Source organism: Tachypleus tridentatus, chromosome 9 (genome assembly GCF_004210375.1).
Source record: "Tachypleus tridentatus isolate NWPU-2018 chromosome 9, ASM421037v1, whole genome shotgun sequence".
Lineage (NCBI taxonomy): Eukaryota > Metazoa > Arthropoda > Merostomata > Xiphosura > Limulidae > Tachypleus > Tachypleus tridentatus.
The window spans coordinates 85,512,583-85,537,751 of NC_134833.1; the positions used below are offsets into that span (position 1 = coordinate 85,512,583).

Genomic DNA, 25,169 nt, shown 5'->3' on the forward strand with positions numbered 1-25,169 from the left:
GGGCTCCCGACTCGTAATGTACGGGTTGCTGATTTGAATCCCCGTTCCATTAAACATGTCGTCTTTTCAACGGGCGTTACAATGTTGTAAAAGAATAGCCCAAGAGTTAGCGGTGGGTGGTGATGACTAGTTGCCTTCCCTCTAGTCTTACACTGCTAAATTATGGACGGCTAGTGCAGATATCCCTTTTGTAGTTTTGCGGAAAGTCAAAAACAAACCAAACGAACAAACTAGCTACAGCAGGATATATCCCCGTTTCTTGGAAGGAAGCAATAATATTAATATTCCAGAAAAAAGGAAAGCCAGCGAATAAACCAAACAACTACCGCCCGATTAGCTTAACCAGTTGTATTGGCAAAGTATTAGAGAGGATAATTAGTAATCGTCTGTCAGTATACTTAGAAGAAAATTCAAAATTACCAGAAATTCAAAACGGATTTCGAAAAAACCGCCAAACTACAGACCACCTGATTCGACTTACAGAATCAATTACCGACAGCTTCAACAAAAACGAATGCACTGTAGCTTGCTTTCTCGACATTGAGAAAGCTTTTGACACAGTGTGGCATAATGGTTTACGTCATAGATTACTTGAAATGGCATTACCCCAGGAAACTATTCGCTGGCTGTCCAACTTCCTGGAAAACAGAATGTGCAAAGTAAATGTAAATGGGGGCCCACTCAGGGTACTTTTCACCCGAAGCAGGAGTCCCGCAGGGAGGGGTTGTTAGCCCTATATTATTTATCATGTACGTGAGTAATTTAGCAGTGTAAGACTAAAGGGAAGGCAGCTAGTCATCACCACCCACCGCCAACTCTTGGACTATTCTTTTATCAACGAATAGTGGGATTGACCGTAAAATTATAACGTTACCACGGCTGAAAGGGCGAGCATGTTTGGCGCGAACGGGGATGCTAACCCGCGACTCTCGCACGCCATAACACGCTTGGTCATGCGGGGGCGCCACGTGGAAGAACTAAACTTGAAAAACTACTTCCATTTTTCCAAATGAAACATTAATAAATACCAACCGATTACCCGTAACGCCAGTGCTCACTTGGGGTACCAGCAGTTGGTAGGGTTGACAGAACATGGTAGCTATACGCGATTTGCAGCCTTGTATTCATGAACTTTAATAGCATTTTTCTTTCAAGTGTTTTTTTTCAATTTTTGGTCGCAAATGACAGTTTTTGCTTAAAAAGTGGGTAGATGCTTGAAACTCTAATACAAAACTGTTTCTGACGCTGTTTATCGCTTTGTAATTCCGTAATTCATGAAAAACAATCAAAATCTGCGTGTAACTTATTGATGACGTCATATCTGCATCCGCATGTTTAAAAACAAATAGCACCGCTTCGCAAACATTTTTCCAGGTTTTTCTCAATTTCTGGGCACAAATGACAGTTTTTTACTTGTATACTCGCTAGATACTTGAAGAAACTGATAATACAGAACTGTTACTGATGCTATTCGTCACTTTATAACTCCGTAAACGTCAAATCTACGTGTATTCTTCGTTTTGTTCCACTATACGCAGCAATTTCAGCTGACCAATTTTTTCTGTAAGTGCAATTAGAGAATTCTTTTCGAATGGAGTAAAATAAAGTTCTCCGTGGCAGGAAACGGAGGCGATACGGAAAAATCGCGACCCCTGTCGGAAATCTGCATGCGCACAGGATAAACATTTCGAATTTGGTGTGTCACGTTACGTAATAAAAAAAGTTGTTTTTTTCCAGCATCATACATATAAGTAAGTGCTTCATTATTATAAGAATTTGACGATAGTGAGCTTTCACTACAGTATTTGAAAAGACAATGTGTATATAAATTTCACATACACAAACCGTAAGTCAGTTATCTCTGTATTACAAATGCAGCAAGCATGAAAGCTGTAGTACATACCATATATGTAAATCCTGGTCATGCGACAACTGACCCTGAAACTGTTAGAAAGTTACGAGTAGTAACATATAAGAGAAAACTTAGAAGCCTAAAATTTACTTATAATACATATTTTAATGGAAAAACTGTAAAACTATAAGTTTCTGGTCAGTTAAAGAATTGCATAACTTGTGTTCAATCAATGTTTTGAGCACTCGCTTTTAGAAATTTGTAATTTAAAGTTCTGTCTTTAATATGTATATATATATATATATATATATATACACACACACACACACACACACACACTATATATATTGTAAACCTAGAGAGCAGTATTTTATTATAATTTTTAAACTGATGTATCTGTTTTATATTGTGAACAAAGTTGTTTTATTTGAATAAATGTTTCTTGAACAGTTTATTGTCTAACAGTTTCCAAACGCTTAACAAATGAATGATTCTATGTGAAAGTTTTATTAACACCAACATTATTTGTACTGGAATGAAGGTTCTACATTCCATACCTCTATTGTTTATGTAGTGTGCTCTTTTATTATTATTTTTTTCAAACTTTACGATAACTATACCACCATCTTGCACAATAATGTAGTTTACAAAAAGGCATCGTTCTCTTTGTTGAATGTTTTACATTAAAACTGGATTTCTGGTCTCCAAGTTATAGAAATCAGAAATGAAGATAGCATTTCCAAGTGTCATTTTCATTCTTTACCTGGATTTTAGTATCACTCTTCAAACAGAAACAAAGCGAGAAAAACGACAACTTGAAGGTAAGTTTATAGTAAACATGAGTTTTAACTGACTAAAACGATAAAGTAAAACTAACGTAGAACATGACACTTTAATCTCAACTATGTTACAAAATTGCACCGATTTGTATATGCTGCTTTAGATATCTGCAGTAGTTACTTTATAATTTGAAAAATATTTCAAATAAACAGTATGTAAAAGTTTGTTTCATTCATGTAGACATTAATGTTATTAAGTTCTATCTAATCGATATAAAAAAATATTCAAACTCATTTTGAAAGAAATGTAAACAGATTAAATGTAAAAACATTGCATCACCTTATTATGATAACATAATAACGCACAGAAGAGGCAGTATGGGCATTACTTACTCGCTTTAGAGTGACAATTTGATAACTGTGAGGTAGAGGGCGGCTCATGAGGTGCTATTTTGTCCTTAAGCAAAACATTCTGTTACAACCGTTCCAGTCGATCCAACTATCTGCTGGGTATCATCTGTTAGTTGGATGATAACTTGTGCACCCGCTTGGCTTGTGTTAATTAAGTCTGATCTCAGCACCGGATCTTATGTGTCATTTCGACATTAGAGAGATTTGACCTTAACTTATTAGCATATATACAAATGCTAATTCGCAAAAAACACAATGTGATGCATGGTGCTTTTGATTGTTGCAGAAGCAGGTTCAATTTACTTATTGCCGGAAAATTGTTTTGACTGAATCTTATTTTGTTATGTTTTTATCGTGTTCTATTGAAACACAAGGTGCATGCCTGAGTAAGAAAACAAGAGTTAACACAGCAGTTTATATATATATTTTAAATACTGTAACCTTTATGTAATGATTATGAAGATAAATTCATCGAAAATGAAAGATAACCGTGTACTAATCTTTTGTTGTGTTACTTAAAGGTTTGCCGTTCGATCCCTCAGCCTTCTTTCCTGGTCAATTTGGACCAAATATTGAAACACCATGTACGACTCCTGATGGAGGCCAAGGAGTATGTAAAGTTCCTAGTGCTTGTTTGTTCTCGTTTGATAGCATAGAAGACATACAAGGTTCTACCTGTTCTTTGGGCAACATTGGTATCGGTACTTGTTGCCCAAGCCAATCTAGTGGAATTATACCACCAAGTATGTTTAGCTTTTTCCCTACCTTCTTATTATAGAGCAGTGACTATAATTGTCACTAAATATTTTAATATTATCAAATGGAGCAATCTGCGAAATTCAATCTTATATTTTAATCTCTGAAACAAACTTAGTTTTTTTTCCAGTGAGATAACGAACACTGAATAAGTTTTGTTCGTTTGTTTTGTGAATTTCGCGCAAAGCAACACGAGGGCTATCTGTGCTAGCCGTCCCTAAGTTAGCAGTGTAAAACTAGAGGGAGGGCAATTAGTCAACACCACCCACCGCCAACTCTTGGGCTACTCTTTTACCAACGAATAGTGGGATTAACCGTAACATTATAACGCCCACAACACTGAAAGGGCGAGCATGTTTGGTGCGACGGGATTCAAACCCGCGACTCTAAGCTTACGAGTCGAACGCCTTAACCCACTTGGCCATGCCGGGTCCACTGAATAAGATTCCCAATATATTCCGTCGTTAAGACTTAACGAGTTTTCAGTAACGTATTCAATGCTATTCAAAGAATGGTTAAACAAAAATAAAATGAACATAAAAAAAAACATTATTCAGAAATTTATCGAATTTACAGTATGACTTTCTTTAGATTATGTGTACATGCGAGTTTATGAGGCTTTAGAAATGCTCACAAAATGTAACAAAATTAACATTTATAACAAAAGTGTTTGAAACAACAAGTGAAAAAGAACTTCCATCTCTCCTCTACAACAGATTGACCAAGCAAAATCAATTACAAACTAACTCAACACACATTATTGCGCTACTTTATACTAAGTCTACTGATTTATAATGTTAAAATTAGGGGTTCGATTCTTCTCAGTGGACACAGCAGTTAGCCCAATGTGTCTTTGCTATAAGAAAAAACAAACAAACAAACAAACAAACTCTATCACCTTTCATTATTTCAGATTTGCAACGTATGTAAGGGAAGAGATAATGAGGATGACTACATGCTAGCGCCCTCTGGTTAACAACTATCAAAATTATTATCAAGATTTGTCTTCGACTTGCCATGTTGCATTATCATATTAAAAAGCATCCTATTATGCACAAGCGAACTAGCTTGCACAAAAATAAAAAAAGGTCTTGAAATGGCCTCAAACATAATATTCGAGACAAGACGCCCGATAATTAAAACCTTTCTGAAAATTCAATAAAGGAGAGAAAAAGAGTTCAAGCAGTCGCTTAAATTATTTCATTTGGACTTGACTTTGTTCATAAGCCATAATTAATACTTGAACTTAAGTAATATGTATGATAGAAATCATTGAATTGTGTAAACCAGAAAGAAGTTCGTGCATGTTAATAAAAGTAGCCATGATCGACTTTGGAGCAGAATAGTGAATTTGATGTTGTCAACATTATTCTCAAGAATCTTCTTGTGAAAATATGTAGCTGTATATATTTTTTCTCATCATTTGTCAGGGATATTGTAACGCAAAAGTGAAATAATTTTCTAATGGGTTTATTTCCTAGTTCCGTTTCGGATTCCGTCTTTAGATTTTCCTGCACGGGTTAACTTGCCACAGATCACTGTTAATGATCTGAATAACGCAGGTGCAGCTGGACAAGCAGCTCTTACGTCATTGCAAGCTTTAGAGCAAGAGCTTAAACAACTAGGTGAGTTTATCATACGAACAATATGTAAGTAGTTGAAAGAGACAGTTGTTTTGATAATCTACTATAAAACAAACTTTTTTGTTTTTAAATACCTTTTGTATGCTAATTATACAGTAACTACTACTTTATGATAATTTCTTGATGGCTATTCTGGGTTTCTTGAATTAGAAGACAACAATGTATTAGAAAATTTAAACTTTGGAGGAAGTTCTTTATGTTTCACACATTGCTGATAATTTCCAAGAAATATCAATAACATGCGTTTTCTTTCCAATCACCAATAAATGACTTAAAAATCTCCATAAACGTTTAATGCAATTCACCGAAATTTATTTCTTTCGTTTGCTGATCCAAGCTGTACTGATGAGCCTTTAATAGGAGAAACTGCAGTTCTCAGCAGAGGATGCCTCCAATCGTTACAGATTCTCTTTTGAATTCTACTTCAAGTGAGAAAGAAAACAAATCTTTAACAAATATATACATAACATCATTGAATAGTTGGTCAAATATGTAATATGGAGCAACGGATGAAAAGGCATAACATTATTCACACGAATTCATTGGTGATTGAAATGGACTTACAGACGCCTATAAATTAAATACAAGTCACAGTTACAAGAGGCCTAAGTTTATTTTTTTATCTCGCTAGTCCCTGTGCTGATGAGGGTTTAGTAGACGTTACTGCATTACACAACAGAGTGTACGGCCAACCAAAGAATGAATTAGGCTTGTACGTCATAAATTATCTTTTCAATTTTACTTTTGGTGAGAAAGAAATGAAATATATAACGTATATTTGTATGTGTACATAATGATAGATAGAATAGTGAATAATTGTTTCAGTGTATTTTACTGAAAGCGTTTATTTATCAACAGTAATATATATATATATATATATATGTTCGAAAATACATTTTATGTATTTACATTTTGTCAAACATTCATCATTAAATCCTGATTTACTTGAGTTAGTCTTGCGTTTTGTCTAGGTTTGGTTACACAGGAAAGATCGTCATGATTGAATTACCTGAGTTAGTATTTTGATGTGATAACATGAATCATGTCTGTGTTTTGATTAGGTTTGGTTATACAGCGAGGAACTTCAAGCTTAAATTACTTGAGTTAGTATTTTGATGTGATAATATGAATCATGTTTGAGTTTTGTTTATGTTTGGTTATACGGAGAGAAACTTCAAGCTTGAATTACCTTAGTTAGTATTTTGATGTGATAACATTGAATCATGTCTGTGTTTTGATTAGGTTTGGTTTCATAGAGAGGAACTTCAAGCTTGAATTACCTGTGTTAGTATTTTGATGTGATAACATGAATCATGTTTGTGTTTTGATTAGGTTTGGTTACACAGAGAGGAACTTCAACTTTTATGCACCAAGCGTTTTTCGGAACAAAATCTCTCACCCAAAAGTTAGGAAGAGATGGATTTGTTGGCTTGAGAGCGTCTCAAGAATTGGCCAAAACGTAAGTCATGTGTACAGATCTTGCTATTTTATCTTAATTGAATTTTGTCGGACATAGTATTAATTGTTGGATTTGCGAATACGTTTAATAAAATTATAATTTATTTTTAAATTCTCATCCGATGTTAACCAAATGGCGTTTTAAGAGACAATTTTGGAAATATTTGTTCGTATAAGAACTGAATTAACATGCGCTATGCTTTAACATTATTGTAGTTTCATTTTATTTAAATTATGTAATTAAAAAAGGGTATAACAATTTTCTGAAGAAATTTATTTTATATCCTCAGGTAAAAATGCACACGAGCTATTTGGGTATGGGATTCTTTATTATTTAACAGATAGAGTATATTGGGGTAAGGCACCGCACATCACCATCTCTTGGGCCTCCCTTGTCTGATGGAATGGTAGAATTTGATCAAGATCCACATGTTTTAGCGACAACGGAGTGCAAATCGTGGATCATCAGACTCATAGTTCGAGCACACTAACAACTAGGCCACTCTCGAACTATTCGTGTAAAGTAATTCCAAAATACATTCACAATACCTAACTGAAAGATGACAAATAAATACATAACAATTTGTACTGATTTACTATTTTTTATCATATAAAACAGAAACAAGTATATGATTGATTTTTTTTTAAATTTTCGTTAAAAGCTACACGAGGGATATCTGCGCTAGACGTCCCTAATTTAGCAATGTAAGACCAGAAGGAAGGCAGCTAGTCATCACTACCCATCTCTTTGGCTGCTTGTTTACTAGCTTTATAACGCCCACACGGCTGAAAGGGCGAGCATGATTGGTGTGACGGGGATACAAGTATATAATAAAATTACTGTCAATAACAAGAACTGCGCAGTTGAATTTCTGCAAAATCATCAGTTTCACGCTTTAATTAAAAAAAAAAGATTTATTATTTTATGTTTTAGAAATAAAAGTGATTTCTAATTAAGAACGATTTTTATTGACAATGTTTATACTTCAAATTTACTTACAGCTCATGGAATACCATATTTTAAACGAGTTAATAAAAAAATTGTATTTTGTTGTTAGTTTCGAACTTGACATAATACAAGGAAGCAACGGACTCCTTGGCTTTAGTTTACAAGATACAGTGGCAAGTTCAGTTTGTCCTGATGTGCCTGTTTGTCCATCGACAAAATACCGTGCCATAGATGGTAGTTGTAATAACCTATACAATCCCACGTGGGGCAAGTCCTTTACTGCTTTTATCCGTTTGTTGCATCCAAATTATGCTGACGGTAAGTATCCAAACCACGTAAGTGAAATACAAAATATGTTAATTAATTTGTTGCTATTTTTTTAAAAGTGTCTTGTTTGTTTGTTATTAATTAGAAAACCACGTAATGAGTTATCTTTGCTGTGACCATCGTGGGGATCGAATCTTGATTTTTGAACTTTATGAGCCATTAAGCTGACCGTTGAGTATTCAAAGAAGAGGTATGTGCTGGAGAAAGTAGCTTCGGGTGGCACTTCTGGCACGAGTACTAGATCTACAAACTAAAATAATGAAGTATGTTCTTAATGTCTATAGTTAAGCGCCTACCATTGCCAGATGATATGAGGCACTCGATTGGCAATCTGCAGGCCACCAAACATACTCACTTTTCCAGCCGTGGAAGAGTTATAAGGTTACAGTAAATTAAATTATTCGTTATTAAAAGAGTAGCCCAAGAGTTGGTGGTGGGCAGTGATGACTGCCTTCCCTTCTAGTCTTACACTGCTAAATTAGGGACAGCTAGCACAGATAGCCCTCGAGTAGTTTTGTGCGAAATTCAGAAACAAAAAAACAGAATTTAAACAGATGTCAACCAAAAATAAAATGATGTTTTCCATTAATTGTTGATCTATAATTGTTAAAGTACTATCACTGAGCAGTGTTAACAACGAAATAATTTTAGATAGAGAATCTTGGTTTAATTTACTGTTAAATGAACCAATCATGTTACGCAGTATCCGTGTTTGCTGTTGTCATAAAAGGCATGTTATTACAAAATTAGTTAAGAGCAGTTTAATTAATTACAAGGTTGCACTAGGAAAAGGAGGTTGGTATTTAAAGCTCTGTATACTTATGCTAAGTATGTACGCACATAATAACCTTGAACAGTTGCCAGGTGTGCTAAGTTTGCCAAAAAACTCGTTACTAGAGAATTATTCCAGGAATTTTGTTGCACAGTATTATGTATACATTTTCTAAATGAGCTGGAACTGTCAAGACCAATATTTACTTAAATTTTAAAGCCACTCTTAGTGTTTTATTTGTCATAACTATTAATACTATATATCGATTATAGTTAAGACTTACTCGTCTATTATTCCTCACTCTAAATCCATCTTTACGTATTTTTGTTTGCTGACATTATTTTAGCACACGGTTCAGTTGTTATTAGTTTCCTCATCTTTTTCTGTGGAAACTTGTCCAAGCAAAAGGTTTTTCATTACTTATTTATAAGCTACTGCTTTCTCTCAGTATAAATGTACAGATATCGGTAGCTTTTGTAACGATACATTGGAAAGTTAATCTTTGTAGTTGAATTTGAAATCTCCATAATGTTAATTACATTTCATGTTAAGTGTGAAGAAGAGCAGTTACTCGAAACGTCGCTAGAGAAAAAATAAACAACAAAAAGTGTTTGTTTATATGTAAATGTTATGTTTTTACAATGATTTTATTTTAATAAATTCATCTTAACCTGGGCTTAACAACATGAGTATGTCTGTTCAACAGATACTGTCAAATTAGTCTATTTGCGTATTATTCGTAAATTGAGAAAGAACTATCTTTCCCTCTATGGTTTTTATTTTTTCCAAAATATTGCAAAATATTTAAAAATTCATGTTTTAAAAAATATGTTGGTTCGTCGGGTTTTTTTTTTATCATAAAGATTTTATTTGTGGAAGTTATACTACTGAGTTAAAGGTCCTCAACTGAAATAAACCTTACTCAAAGACATGTTACTTTACTATCATACTCTTCTTTCTTCCCTCAGTGGAACACTGGTATGTTTGCGAACTTACAACGCTAGAAATCGTGTTTTGATACCCGTGGTGGGCAGAACGCAGATAGTCCTTTGTGTAGCTTTGTGTTTAGTTGCAAACAAACAAGTACTCCCCAACCGATTTAAACTGAATCGTCTTTGCTCATGTAATGTCATGAAAGTTAGTAAATAACTGTTGTAAACGTAAGTTGATCAAAACACTGATCAGACAGATGCTGTGTAATGTCTGTGAGGAATGCTAAGTCATTCAGCCAGTTCTCATTGCTCAAGAAGTCCACATTCTGACGTTTGCTCTCCATGAAGAACTTAATCTCTCTCGCAGATTCCAGAATCTCTTCAAAGTAGCAGCTCTACTAAGCCAACGTACAGCAGAGAAGTACAAAACATCTGAATACTCACTGTCCAGCTCATCTAAAAAGTTTTAAATTGTCGATGATTTAATCCTCGTGTTCGAATATAATTTACGCATTGGACGACATTTTTCATGACTTCTGCAAAATCAGAACTTTGGTGCACAAGCTCTCTTGGTGAATAATGCAATGGCTTACAACTACGTCTTGTGCTCCAATTGCAGTTAGAAATTTCTTGGTGAATCCATTTGTCCTACCTGTCATGGAAGGAGCACCATCTGTTGTAACACCACATAATTTATAAGGATTCAGTTCAAACTTTTCTACAACCTAAGCACTTGTTCACAAATATCCTGTCCTGTGGTTGTGGAGGAAAGGCTTGCCATATCTAAAAAACTCTTCGAAAACATCAAAGCCTGCAGTAACAGCTCTGATGAAAATGACAAGTTGGGATGTGTCATTGATATCAGTGCTTTCATCCAAAGCCAGACTGAAAGCTTCACACGAATTCAATCTCTCTTTCAAAGTTTCTTTGATGTCCTCTGAAAGATCTTTTGTCCTGCGTGAGACAGTAAAGCGGAAAAGGCTAGTTTGCTCCACCAAATATTTTTTCTCTGGACATGCATATTCTGTGAATATTGTTAAACAATTTTAATAAATTCTCCATCACTGAAAGGCTTTCCTTTTCTGCCATGCATTCACAAAGCTTAAAACTCAGTTTTGTCACCAGTTCTGAATTTTTCTTGAAAGTGGTAAAAACACCTTGTTGCTTTTCAATGGATGTATTTAAATGTTCAATTTTGTCCTTTCGTGCCTGACCAACAATTTCATCAAACTGGGAGGAGTGCTTAGTATGCTTTAGAATATTTAGCAAAAAATGTGTTTTCAAAGAAATTAAGTTCCACGAGAAGAGAATATTTATAATAAATGTACATTTTAGTTTACATAACAAGATACACTTCTGTATAATAAATGTACATTTTAGTTTACATAACAAGATACACTTCTGTATAATAAATGTACATTTTAGTTTACATAACAAGATACACTTCTGTATAATAAATGTACATTTTAGTTTACATAACAAGATATACTTCTGTATAATCCAATATATGTTGAAAATAAAAATTATTTTCCCAAAAATGATATATAGGTAGGTACACATTACACATACACACGCATATATCTATATATACAGATATAATAATCATAAAAACGAAACATTACGTCTCACTGAATGCAATTCAGAAACGGATAAAACATTATAGTACATACTGCAAGTTGTTGCAAGTATTTGATGTAGAACTTTAATTAATACTTATGTAATGTAGCGTTAATTTAACACACTTTTTAATATTAAAGTTACGTGAAAAACTAGTTATGTCAGCAAAACTAGGTTATTTGGTAAAATTATAGCAAACGTAAAGTAGAATACAACATTTACAAAAGCAGATTGACATATTTGACTTATAGAATGAAATATTTAACATATAGTATCTTTAGACAAAATCGAAGCAAAAATGCGTCAAGAATAAGCAAGTTTAACGCCCACGTGTTTTATATGTTTATTATAAACGCATAGAAATAGATGTATGCGGGGGGAAGGGGAAGTAGTTCAGTTTAAAAACAAAATATGGTGTTAATCCTAACTGAATTAGAAACATCAATCGTACTTGTATTTAAACAAATCTTATAACTTTTACAGGTCTTGATCAACCAAGAATAGGTTCTGACGGAGGACCGCTTCCAAGTGCAAGAGAAGTGTCCTCTTTCGCAACACCTGACGCAAATGTGCCTCACAGATCCTTCACTTTACTCATTATGCAATTTGCACAGTTTTTAGACCACGATATGAGCCTTATCGGTTTGACAAGAGGTAAATAGCTCATTACGTAAAATAAGCCTTCTTTCAGATAACGAGACGTCTTAATGCTAAGTTCAGTTCATTCGTTAACATATATCGATAATGTTGATTATTCTTATTACTAATGATATAATGATACTATAAACCAGAAGAGATGATTTATGAGAATTGTATAAATCACCTATGATTAGATAAGACTTAAAATTGCATTGAAACAGTGGTTCTCAACCTTTTCTGACTTGCGGCACACTACGACAATCTGAAAATTTGCGCAGCACACCTGGAAAACCTTAACGATTTTTTTTAGATGCAAATCACGGCCAAAGCAAGCAATATTAATGTCATCTGCACATTAAGAATACTATCGCTTGCTTTGGCCGTAAGTATCCTTCTAAGGCTTTTTAAGACAGAAAAATCAAAACTTTTTATTTTTACATATGTTTTCAATGTGACGCCTTCTTCCGAGAGCAAATCAAATTGAAGCGAGACTCTAACGTAGACAAACAAGCTCGCATTTCAACATCGACTGTAAGAAGCCTCTCTCTCTTTCTGGCTTTAATTTCAGTCAATGCTGAAAATCCAATTTCGCAAAACCACGAAGATGCAAATGAAAGCAAAACTTCAACTGCTTTCGAACTGATTGCAGGATATGAATTTTTAATGGAGATCCAAAACTAATCCAAGCTTTTTTCGGGAAACAATGACTGATAAAATTCGTCGTTTCGTAAACCAATGAGCTGTTCTTCTCCTCAATTGTAAGATTTGTTTTCTCGTTGATTCAGAATGGATAGGTCACCCAGTTATATTCGTCGACAGCAAGTGACGGGAAGTAATGTTTTAGTGCGGACTGTAGGTCACTTAATGTGTTCAAAATTTGAGGGACAATTTTCTTCTTTGACATACATTTGTTAACAGAAGGAAAACAGTCAAAGACTTCTTTCGAGATCGTATTCTTCCACATCATCACCTTTTTATCGAAGGTCTTCAGTTTGGACGTTGCAGTAATAATGTTTTCAGACGGTTCTTGGAGACTTAAGTTCAGAGAATTTAATTTGTCAAACAAGTCGGAGAGAAATTGAACCTTCAGCCACCAGATTTTATCATAAAAAGAAAATTCAAAATCTGCTTCCTCAACCTCCAAGAAAGAAATTACTTCAGTTTTTAGTTGGACAAGACGCTTTAATACCTTTCCTTTCGAAAGCCAATGAACTTCAGTGTGATACAATAGCTTTTTGTAGTGTGAAGAAGAGAGAGAAGTCGAGATTGAAGTGGCCGAGACGTGATGAAATTCACCACTTGAATAAATTGATTCATAACAGACTGCAAATCTGTCGGCAAAGATTTGGAGGCGAGCGCCTCTCTGTGAATCATGCAGTGAACAATCCTAATGTTTGGATTTTGTTGGCGCACCAGAGTGACAAATCCCTTCTTTTTTCCTTGCATTTTAGGACAGCCATCGGTGTAAACGCTGACACAGTTATTCCAATGTAATTTGAAGTGCAAAATGTTTTCATTCACCAACTCGAAAATGTCTTGGTCTCTCGCTGTACTTTTTAAATCTTTGCAAAATAAGTATTCGTTTACGATTTTTCCATCTTTTATGAATCGAACAAAAGCCAAAACTTAAGCTTTTTTTACTAACGTCAGTAGATTCATCAACTTGAAGAAACCATAGCAGAGACAATTCATCTTCAGGCGCTTTGAAGTGTTCGCAAACTTAATCCTTCAAATCCGACGACAAGTCTACAATTCTGCGCGAAATTGTTTCATTGGACAGTGGAACTTGCTTAATCTGTTTGGCGGCATCCGTTCCAAACATAGTTTCAACGATAATTACTAACGCTGGCGCAATGACTGATTCGGCCTCCGTATGCGCTTTTTTGCGTTTTGCCAACAAATGAGGAACCTTATAATTTGCAATCAATCCTTTTTCGGGCAGCTTCATGTAGTTCACAAGCTTTCTTGATTGTTCATGTTGTTGAACCGCAAGATTCTCGAAGTATTCTTTTGGTTTATCCTTCACAGCTGAATGTTTTATTTCCAAGTGTATCTTCAGTTTGCTAGGAACAAGCGCCTTGTTCGATAAAGCTGCATTGCAGAGTAGGTAGAATGGTAATTGAGAATGTTCCAATTCCAAAGCGATAAAACCGTATTCGATATATTCGTTTTGTACTTTCGTTTGATTCCACCTTTTGATTCAACACATTCTTCTTTGCAGCACCAGACTTACTTAAATATATTTTTTCATGGATAAATGATAAAGCTAATTCATACACGATAAGCCCGAAGTTCTGCAGTTGATATAAAATTCCTACCTACAGCGTAGTAGTTGTAGCTTACCGCAGAATGAGAACGTGTTCCAGAAAGCAGTTTGATTGTTTGATGCATCATTTATGACGTACATAGCGCTTGTAATTAAACTAACAATCGAACCGTTGCAGTCGAGAATGAAATTTAAGTATGAACTTCTCAGTGCTCGAGTTCAATAAAAACCATCGAATGTTTTGGAAGGTTTCAGAGTGTCTCTATAGTAGCTTTTATAAACTGATGTGTTCGACTTGCTTGTAAAATCCCAAGAAAATGGAATATGTTTCAAAAACACCGCGGTACACAGGTTGAGAGTCACTACATTAGAGTGTTGCATAAATTAAGAATTTACAATTACTTTAATAAATTCATCTGTATTGAAACTTCTATGAAGTGCGTCTTTCTGAAGCCTAGAAACGATAGAAATTTTGGTGACAAGGTCTTTATGAAAATGCAGTCCATAGAAATCTTATGATTATTACATCTTAATCATCATTCCTAAAATAAGACATTTTACAGATTTTATTTGCTGACCTCAGACAAGTCGATGAGTAAAGTAGCAAATTTGATTTAAAAAACTTTACCAAGTGACCACTGACTTAACCAGAGAAACATATAATAGTTTGTATGGAGATTCGAAAAAAATACAAGTACGTTACAGAGATGGATGAAATGTGACAGAGTGATTAAGCATTTTTATTGCAGTAAGAAAGACTGAAAGCTGTGTGGTTAAAGAGAAACATGGCCAACAATCATATGACCATCACTAAACAGTTCTGTCTCTTCTCCTGGTTCCTATAACTTTGCTCTTTCATACCAGTCATTTCTTTCTCGCTATTATTCATCGTCTTTATTCTTGTTTATTATACTTTTCCTCTTACAATGATGAGTCCTTCCTTTTTTTTAAATTTCATCTTCTTCTGTCATTTTGGGCATTTCTTTGCATCGCCATCTTCGTCCGAGATAAATCTTCTATGACCTCTTTTACTGTTTATATCTTCGATCCCATCTACATCTACTGCACTGTTAACATTCCAATCATTTTACAACTTTACATTTGCAAGTCATCTTCGAATTAACGTTTCTGATAGAGATCTGGAGTTGTAAGTGACTAGCGTTTCTAAAACAAAGTCAGTGTGTTCGTGGTGAAATGACATTAGAATAACTAATGAGACCAATTGTCAGCAAGAATCATTTGTACTAACTTTACGAAACACACTATACCTTCGCAAGTATTCCTGTCTTTAAGAATACCCTATATCATTCAGTTTGTCGTAAAATAAGCCGTACTTTGATAAACCTGCAGTAAATACAACAAACTACATGCTTCTTTTAGCTAAAACACGCTCTGGTTGAGTCAGATCGCTTGTTAAAAATGTTGTTTGTGTGAAAGTAAATAGAAAACTAAAGCCATGATAAACTATCTATTCCATTCACTTCATCAGCAAGAGATGGCAGTGGTATAGTATGCTGCAGAGAAGAGATTCTGAGAAATCCTAGACTCCGTCATCCATCTTGCTTTGAGATTGCCATTTCCAGAACTGATCCCTTCTACTCACGCTATGGTGAGACATGCATGGAGTTCGTTAGATCGCTTCCAGCACCACGTCCAAGTTGTACCTTCGGTGAGAATTTAGACAACAGATTTATATTTATCTCTCTTCGAAAGTAAATATAAAACGTAAATTTCTACTGGGAGACTTGCGTTTATCTGTCACAAAAGTGCAAAACTGTTTTCTTAAATTTTAGGTAAAATTAAACAATAAATAATATCTAAAATATCAAAAAAATTCTAAATATTTTAATATACACTACTATTACACGTATGATGATATAAGCATGTACTTGTCCAATTTTGTGCTGCTGGTGGGCCATGTATTACTTTCATTGCGGTTTCAGTGATCAATACTAGTTATTGTATGTATCATGGCTTTATTGTTTATATTATATGCCAAAGGAATACAGTAATAAATAACAAGCATAAAGTAAGTAAGCCAGTAAGACACAAACACTAAAAACAATGTAAGCCAGTAAGACACAAACACTAAAACAAAGTAAGCCAGTAAGACACAAACACTAAAAACAAAGTAAGCCAGTAAGACACAAACACTAAAAACAAAGTAAGCCAGTAAGACACAAACACTAAAAACAAAGTAAGCCAGTAAGACACAAACACTAAAAACAAGTTCAACATTTAGCTCTGGTACGTATTTATTTATCATTTTGGTTTTAACGGCTTAAGGGATCCCCCAGTTGGTTAACTCATATCTAAGCCATACGTTTTCCTCATAGGTCCACGCGAACAACTAAACCAGATTACGGCTTTTATTGACGCATCCAACGTCTATGGATCCACAGAAGAAGAGGAGAAAGAGCTAAGAAGTTTTAATGATGGTATGACAAACAACTGTATTTAGTAAAATATTTGTGAATATTTCAAACTCTATAAGCAAAAATAATGAATTTTTTCGTATCGTCGAAATGTTGTCCATTGATGTTCTTGGTATCATTTTAATTAGTTGTGTTGAGTGTGTATGTGTATTCTTATACCAAAGCCCCATCGGGCTATCTACCGAGTCCAACGAGGGGAATCGGACCGCTGCTTTTAGAGTTTTAAATCCGTAGACTTACTATGTACCAGCGTGGGACCTGTTGGCTTGAACGTTTCATAAGCACAATGTGCTCTTGAATTTACATCATTTAGGCTTAGGACAAGCTAACTCACAGCATCAAGTGGATCTTCAAGCAAACAGTTTTCTCTTCATTTGCTTGTGGCCGTCCTTCTATTTCAGAACTATTAAAAAAATATATTGATAGAACTCATGGCTTAATGCTTTTACGAAATTTATAATATTTTAAGTGAAAAAGCGTCAGAAGGAATAAATAAATTTAATATGTAAAGAGATCATAACTGAATGCGTAGTTATAAATGTTTGAGGTTGTTGGGTTCACTTCTTGAATACTGGCGTTTACAATATTGTAAACAATATTGTTTACAACTTATATATTGTGTAAGAGAACTTAATTTTAATTAAGTAGTCTTGGCAACTTCGGAGTAGTAAAATTAGATGTTAGAATTATTAATAAACAAAAAATATTTTATCCCATTTACACGTTCTGATTCTTTACTGCCGATTTGACAGGGCAAATGAAAGTTTTACGTATCGGAAATTCTGAGCTCTTACCTACAGAAAGCAACAACAATGCCGAGTGTCAGATGTCTCAGGGTAACAATAACTTCTTCTGCTTTAAAGCAGGTATGGTACTTTTCTTTCAGTTTAAATTATTACTGTGTTAGTAGGCCCGGCATGACCAGGTGGATTAAGGTGTTCGACTCGTAATCTGAGGGTCCCGGGTTCGAATCCCCATTGCACCAAACATGCTCGCCCTTTCAGCCATAGGGGCGAATATGTGACGGTCAATTCTACTATTCGTTGGTAAAAGAGTAGCCCAAGAGTTGGCGGTAGGTGGTGATGACTAGCTGCCTTCCCTCTAGTCTTACACTGCTAAATTAGAGACGGCTAGCGCGAAATTCCAAAACAAACAGTGTAAGTCATGATACAGTCCCAGCCTAAAAGTAATTGAGTAAGAAAAACGTGTGGCAAAAAATTTTGTTTTTTTGTTTTAAATTTCAAGCAAACCTACGCGAGAGCTATCTGCGCTAGACATCCCTAAGCTAGCAGTGTAAGACTAGAGAGAAGGCAGCTAGTCATCACCACCTACCGCTAACTCTTGAGCTACTATTTTATCAATGAATAGTGGGTTTGACTGTAATATTATAATGCCCCCCGATTGAAAGGACGATAATGTTTGATGCAACGGGGATTCGAACCCAAGACACTCAGATTACGAGTCGAGTGCCTTAACCACCTGGCCATGCCGGGGTTGAAATGATTTTGAGGTGATACCACTAGTCAATTACCAGATTAGTTTACCTGCTCCAAATAAATCCCAAAATAAAATAGTTTCTTTTAGTTTATAATTGTTAAAAAATGTATTTAAATTGACAGTATTACAACTGATCTTAATAGGTGATGAGCGAGTTAACGAGCAAATTAACCTAGCACTTCTCCATACCATCTGGATGAGAGAACATAACAGAGTAGCTAAGTTGTTGGCCTATTACAACCCAGGATGGAATGATGAGATACTTTTCCAAGAAGCTCGACGTATTGTGGGCGCAGAGATGCAGCACATAGTGTTCAACGAATTCATACCGTTACTGCTAGGTAAGAAACGTTTTACTGGGAGTGATGAATGAACAAAGAACGTTATCGAATGGAGTTGGTATAATTTGTATTTACAGAAACAATAAATAGGTATTGTATGAACATTTTTAGATTAAGCCTTCTAATTTAAACGCTAATTAATGTATGTAACTTGTGATCACTAAATGTGCAGTTACATTGATAGCTTTTTTTATTATTGATTCACCTCCACTTGAAAATATTAGGTAAACCCGTAATGAAAACGTTCGATTTGTTGCTAAAACCATCTGGATTCAGCACTAGCTACAATTCAGAAATCAACCCTGGGATTGCTAATTCCTTCGCTACAGCTGCTTACCGATATGGTCATACTCTCGTACAGGTAAGAGGGTACATATTTGTCGGTATCAAAGTCATAAAACGATTCTGTTGAATGTGTTTAAGTTTTTGTGTTCAATGAGCACATTATTGTATAAACTTTTGGTGTTATACTGAAACTTAAGAAATTTTATTTTTAGGGCATACTAAATCTCTTCGATAAAAGTGATACACTGGTGGACAGAGTACCCATTTCTAACGTTTTTTTTAACCCTCAACTTCTTCCTCTCAGTGGAAACCTGGACAGTTTTTTGCGAGGTTTAGTCAGACAGCCTTCTCAAAAGTTTGATTCATTCGTCACTGATCAGGTTAGCCTAAATATTTTACTAACTCATGTAAACTGATTCATGAACGTAATAACGAAACTTTGCATTTTCATCTGTTGCAACTTTGATGCATGTAATATATGAACGTTAAACAAACACATCCTTTCAAAATGTTTGTTAATTTTACAACTCTTAAAAGATCAGTTTCACGGATGATTTGCTTTATATTAATTTGTAACTATTACGGTAAAAAAAGACTTTTAAAGTTCAACGTTTACAAGGCATAACCGTTTACGCACTCAATACATACATTGTTAAAGCCAACAGTTCACTTTTTACATTAGTTGGATTACTACGTGTTAGTATCGTATGCAATGAGGAAGACCGTGTGTGGTTAACAGACATGGAACGTATATGACCAAATTCTTGTAATATCTCTGTTATTTGCACAGCTAACTAATCACCTTTTCCGACCTCATGGTAAAGAATTCGGAATGGATCTCGTTGCCTTGAATATTCAACGTGGTCGAGACCATGGACTTCCCAGTTATAATGCTTGGAGAGAACACTGTGGTCTACCAAAGGCTCAAACATTTAGAGATTTAGTACAATGGATGAATCCAAATTCAGCTGAAGCTTTTAGCAAGCTATACAGGTACTTTCAATTGTTATTATTCATTATCAGACAAATATCAGCATAGTTTAATAATTAGTGAAGTTGTTACGATATTAAAGCTTCACATACTGAAGTTGTTACGATATTAAAGCTTTACATACTGAAGTTGTTAAGATACTAAAGCTTTACATACTGAAGTTTATAAACAAGTGAAAGCAGGATTTGAACTTCTTCGTTTTTACTGACTTTTCTGTTTTATTTAGCGAAAAGTCTACGAATTTATAATGGTAATATCTAGTGTTCGATTGCCTGTGATAAACACAGCAGATGACCCAGTATAGCTTTGCTTTTGAAAACAAATCTGTCTCACAGAGCTACGCCAAAACGTACGCGTTTGCTTGTACTTATTTAGAAACGTCGATGATATAGACTTATTCCCAGCTGGAATTGCCGAACATTCTCTTCCTGGCGCCACCTTGGGGCCTACTTTTGCGTGTATTGTGGCTGAGCAGTTTCGGAGATTGAAGCTAGGAGATCGTTTCTGGTTCGAAAACGGTGGTTTGGAGTCATCCTTCACTGAAGGTATCTAAAACAATTCTATCATAGTTCATTCAAATAATTTCTTGGCTAATAAGAATTATCTAGATATCTATAAAAATGATAAAATCACCTACGTCAACCGCTTTAAATATGTACACACTGCACAACTATCAAAGAAAAAAAATTCTTTACCACTGAAAGAGTTTAGTTTCCGGGATATCGTTTGCTTATTTCAAATATGGTTGACGGCAGGCCTAGTCCATGTTAAGGATCTATGCAATTTTATGTGTGTGTTGTAACGGATTTAACATTATTTTAATATCTATGTTTGTTTCAGTTTAATATGTGTTTTAAATTGTGTGTAAATGCTATTTTTAAATGTGTATTGCGTAAATCTTGCCTGTTCTCTACATTTGTAGAAGATTCTTGAGCGTAAGAATCAACAATATACTGTGTGTGTATGTAATACTAGTTGAATTTTTGAAAATCTCGCCTAATGAGTATTAAAGGTAGGCATCGCACTATACGGGGAGACAATAGAATATTGTTTGTCACTACAGTCAGTTTAGTATAAGCTTCGGAAGCTGTAATTGTGACTAACGCTTATTAATCGGCAAACTACAGATATTCGACCGGAACATTTGTAAATTTTGAACATTAAAAACTTCAGTGAATCAATTCCGGATGCTAGTATATCTACGAGGACATTAGGTATTGTCGTCGGAAGAAACTCGTGTGTGCCCCCCGCTAGTACAGCGGTATATTCATGGATTTACAATGTTAAAATCAGGGATTCGATTCCCTTCGGTGGGCTCAGCAGATAGCCCGATGTGGCTTTGCTATAAAGAAAACACACAAAACTCATGTGAAAAGAACAGAGTTAACTAGCATTTCTGTCAAGCGTGGCGAATCTCTGTATCAACATACAAGTAATTTGCACTTTTTTAACCGTCGACAAAGTATTCAGTTACAGACCGGATAAAAGACTTAATATTGTTCTTAAGTTTGTAAAACTGTGTTCATATAAATCTTTATTTTTAATAACCGCTTTATTAATTGTTTACTGCCGTTTATATATCAAAATATATTTATGTTAAGAAAGAAAATTGTGTGTATCAATCTAGTTGGCAACTATCATAAATTTAATACATATTGACATTTAATTAACTTCTAAATTAAAATTTCCGGCTATTTTAAGTCGTAAAACGTAACAGTATACACTATTAACACTTAGATTCCAAACATTTAGAAGTTGTCCAGAATTTTAGGAACATCATAGTTTTATTAATAGTTCTAAATTAGCACAGTTATGACAACTGTAACTAGACATGTATATATATAAGTTTAATACTAAAGGATGGTTACAAATAAGAAGCTTTATTTCGTTTCTCAAAAATAAAGAAATGTTAACATTTGTATAGACTTCATACAGAGTTAATTTATTTTATCTATTTAAAAATATTTCGACCAATCATTGAGATTTCTTTTACTTAACTGTGAATTAGTTTATTTTGCCTAATTGTTTTGTCGAAGATGTTTCTAATTTAACAATAATTTTAGGAATACTCAGAAATGTGGATATAGTAATTAATTAATGGAAATGACCGGGAACTTTTATCAACACACTTAAATTGTTACTTTTTAATTATGTAATTTAAAATTTAGCAGCTGGAGTAAAGATAAAATTATAAGAAGATTTATAAATCACGAGTGCGGCTGTAGTAATATATTATGAATATATGATTAGTTTAATTTCTTCGTTAAATCAAAAATTATTGGTTTTAAACATCTGGAACAAATCTAAAACACGGGAAGCTTTCTTTTCAGTTGTACTTATATATCATACAAGCAACTTTGTAAAGTTATCACAAACTGTTTTACAATCTTTCAGCTCAGCTAACGGAAATAAGAAAATCCAGTCTTGCTCGAATCATTTGTGACAACAGTGATATGTTCCAGAGAATGCAACCATTAGCTTTTTTGCAACCCAGAGATCCTTGGTGAGTATGAACTATGTATCACTACAAAACAAGTTTAAAATGTTTTTGGAAAATATAAACTTTGATAAGAATAATGTATGGCTAGCTTGTAAAATTAAACGAATGTTTTATTGGAGAGTGGTTAAAATTATTGTACTAATAATCGTGCAGCTCAGTTAAAAACAAGTAGTTAAAAATATATCAAGATTTCTAAGGGAAATTCGTTTATAAAAGCTATGATGAAGAAGTACACCTGAAATAGAGTATGTATGCATATTTTGGAATTTAGCGCAAAGCTACGCGTGGGCTATCTGCGCTAGCCGTCTATAATATTGCACTGTAAGACTAGAGGGAAGGCAGCTAGTCACCACCACCAACTCTAGGGCTACTCTTTTACCAACAAATAATAGGATTGATCGTACTATTATAATGCCCCTACTGTTGAAAGGGTGAGCACGTTCGGTGTGACGGAGATTCGAACCCGCGATCGTCATATTACGAGTCAAGCGCCCAAACCACCGGGCCATGTCGGGCTGAGAGAGAGAAAAAGAGAGGGAAGCCCGGCAGCGCCAGGTGGGCAGGGCGCTCGACTCGTAATATGAGGGTCGCGGGTTCCACTCCCCATCATGCTCACCTTTTCAACCACGAGGCGTTATATGTTCGGTCAATCCCATTATTTGTTGGTAAAGAGTATCCCAAGCATTGGCGATGGGTGGTGATGACTAGCTGCCTTCTCTCTAGTCTTACACTGCTAAATGAGAGACGGTTAGCCCTAATAGTCCTCATGTAGTTTTGCGCAAAATTCACAAAGGAAGAAGTAAAAACAAAATAGCCTTGGTTCAAATTGAAATTAAAGTTTAGTTGTCCTTTGATGATTGAGTTTTAGTAGTTTTTATTGCAGTTTGTCAAATGTGAAGGTTAAACAAAGTTTCACCTCATATAAAGTTAATACATTGTCCGAGGTCACTGGAAAATATATTTTGACGATAATCGTTTTAAAGTCATACGAGAGATTTTTGTTGTTTTTGTTCAGTATAAAAAAACGATAGCAAAAAAGTTTAAGATCAAGGAAAAATATATTATTTTCTTTAGTTTATTTTGTGGTAGTGAAATGTTTTGTGAATCTAAAATGTGTAATTTAAAGGTCAAGATCGCAGCAGAAACAATGAGTTTTTCCCCGTATAGGTAGTAATATGGTACAGGTAATAAGATGGTGGTAAAACCTCGTGGAAATTACTGACGAATGTCCTTGAAATTCGCATATCAAGGTTATGTTGTTATGGACTTGGGTTCCATTCAGGGGTGAAGCTGTTTGATTATGTTATTTGTATATAAGTTTTGATTGAAATTGTACTTCTAACCTTTATGAATAGCAACATGTGAAAAAATGTTAATTTGAGACATGGTTTTAATGTTTTCTTATTTTTACTTTTTAATCGAATTTCATTTAAATGAAAATTAATTTATATCGTGTTGTTTTCTTACTTCATTTGGCTTGAACTAAAAACTAGGTGCACGTTTAAGCCTGATATCGAAATAAATTTAGCTATTTAACATTTATAAACTTGAGTGAAGAACACGTGCAGCATTTGGAATACCTCTAGAACTTTCGCTAAATATACATGAATTGTTTTATCGTATATACCTTTATTTAAGTAGTGTAGTTGGTTATCTTAGCGCAGAGTCATATGCGGCACTCTGATGTGTCCATCCTCAGATTTTAGCATTGCAAGTTTGTAAGTTTACTGCTGTCTTTATGATGTATCTAAGTGGTTTAGCCGTGTATGTGATAGGCTTGAATTTATGTTAAGTTTAATGTATTAATATACAATTTTATTCACCCAAGCAAGAACATAGTATTGAACCGATGATAAACACAATTGTTGTATATCTATTTATTTGATTAAGTATTATTTTAAATGACTAGTTATATTTCATTGTATATGTTGTTTTTTTAAGGAACCCCCTAGTGTCATGTAACAGTACTTTGATTCCACGGCTGAATTTCGAGCAATGGCGAAACGAACCAGTTTGGGCATAAAAGACGAGATTAAGTTTTGCGATTTCATAACAAGGTTAACATTAAATTTCTTGTAATTTTTATTCGTTCTGTAGATTCCGAAAGTTGAATTGTTTTAAAACTGCTTATTAATCCCTGTTTTTCTCGTAACGACGTGTTAAATGTAAAATCTTTATACAAATAATTTTTTCTTAAAAAAATAAACGTTTTTGTTTACTTAGAATACAGAAATAATGTTCAAATTTGATTTTTCTTATCAGGAATCAATAATTTGGAAACAGAAAGAGTAACCTGAACAATGAATCAAGCGGGAATGTTACGTAAATTAGCATAATATGTATAGCTTTGTTTTTCGATTTTCTCTTAATGTTACTCTACGACTATCAGAGCTGAGCTAGCTGTCTTTAAATTTAAAAGCGACAGATTAAAGGAAATTCAGTTTGGCCAATACCACACACCACCAGTTCTTTGGCTATTCTTTTACCAACAAGAAGTGGAATTAACAAGCATATTATAACGCCCACCCATGGCTGACAGAGAAAGTATGTTTTGTGTCAGGATTGAAACTCGCGATCGTAGACTGGGAGTCGAGCGCTTTAACCACCATATCATACGATGCCTTGTATGTGTACGAGCCTACTATGTGTTTCTATACTGGTACAACATAATGTAATACGATTTAAACCAAATATTGAAAATATGGTATTCAGAATATAT

The 25,169-nt window shown here is 34.5% G+C and overlaps 1 protein-coding gene across 1 annotated transcript in view; it reads left to right on the forward strand.

Annotated features, from left to right (window-relative positions):
• The window catches only part of LOC143225665 (salivary peroxidase/catechol oxidase-like), a 28,242-nt gene extending 3,559 nt beyond the window's left edge, over nucleotides 1-24,683 (forward strand). The window contains exons 2-17 of the mRNA XM_076455486.1: nucleotides 2,568-2,673; nucleotides 3,564-3,785; nucleotides 5,280-5,423; nucleotides 6,774-6,900; nucleotides 7,958-8,166; nucleotides 11,980-12,150; nucleotides 15,891-16,070; nucleotides 16,738-16,839; nucleotides 17,589-17,702; nucleotides 18,477-18,674; nucleotides 18,899-19,035; nucleotides 19,172-19,339; nucleotides 19,750-19,952; nucleotides 20,326-20,495; nucleotides 22,345-22,453; nucleotides 24,392-24,683. Coding sequence (XP_076311601.1) covers nucleotides 2,577-2,673; nucleotides 3,564-3,785; nucleotides 5,280-5,423; nucleotides 6,774-6,900; nucleotides 7,958-8,166; nucleotides 11,980-12,150; nucleotides 15,891-16,070; nucleotides 16,738-16,839; nucleotides 17,589-17,702; nucleotides 18,477-18,674; nucleotides 18,899-19,035; nucleotides 19,172-19,339; nucleotides 19,750-19,952; nucleotides 20,326-20,495; nucleotides 22,345-22,453; nucleotides 24,392-24,473 — 2,433 coding nt within the window. The 5' untranslated portion in view covers nucleotides 2,568-2,576 and the 3' untranslated portion in view covers nucleotides 24,474-24,683. The remainder of the gene's footprint in view (nucleotides 1-2,567; nucleotides 2,674-3,563; nucleotides 3,786-5,279; nucleotides 5,424-6,773; nucleotides 6,901-7,957; nucleotides 8,167-11,979; nucleotides 12,151-15,890; nucleotides 16,071-16,737; nucleotides 16,840-17,588; nucleotides 17,703-18,476; nucleotides 18,675-18,898; nucleotides 19,036-19,171; nucleotides 19,340-19,749; nucleotides 19,953-20,325; nucleotides 20,496-22,344; nucleotides 22,454-24,391) is intronic.
• Nucleotides 24,684-25,169: the final 486 nt, after the last annotated feature.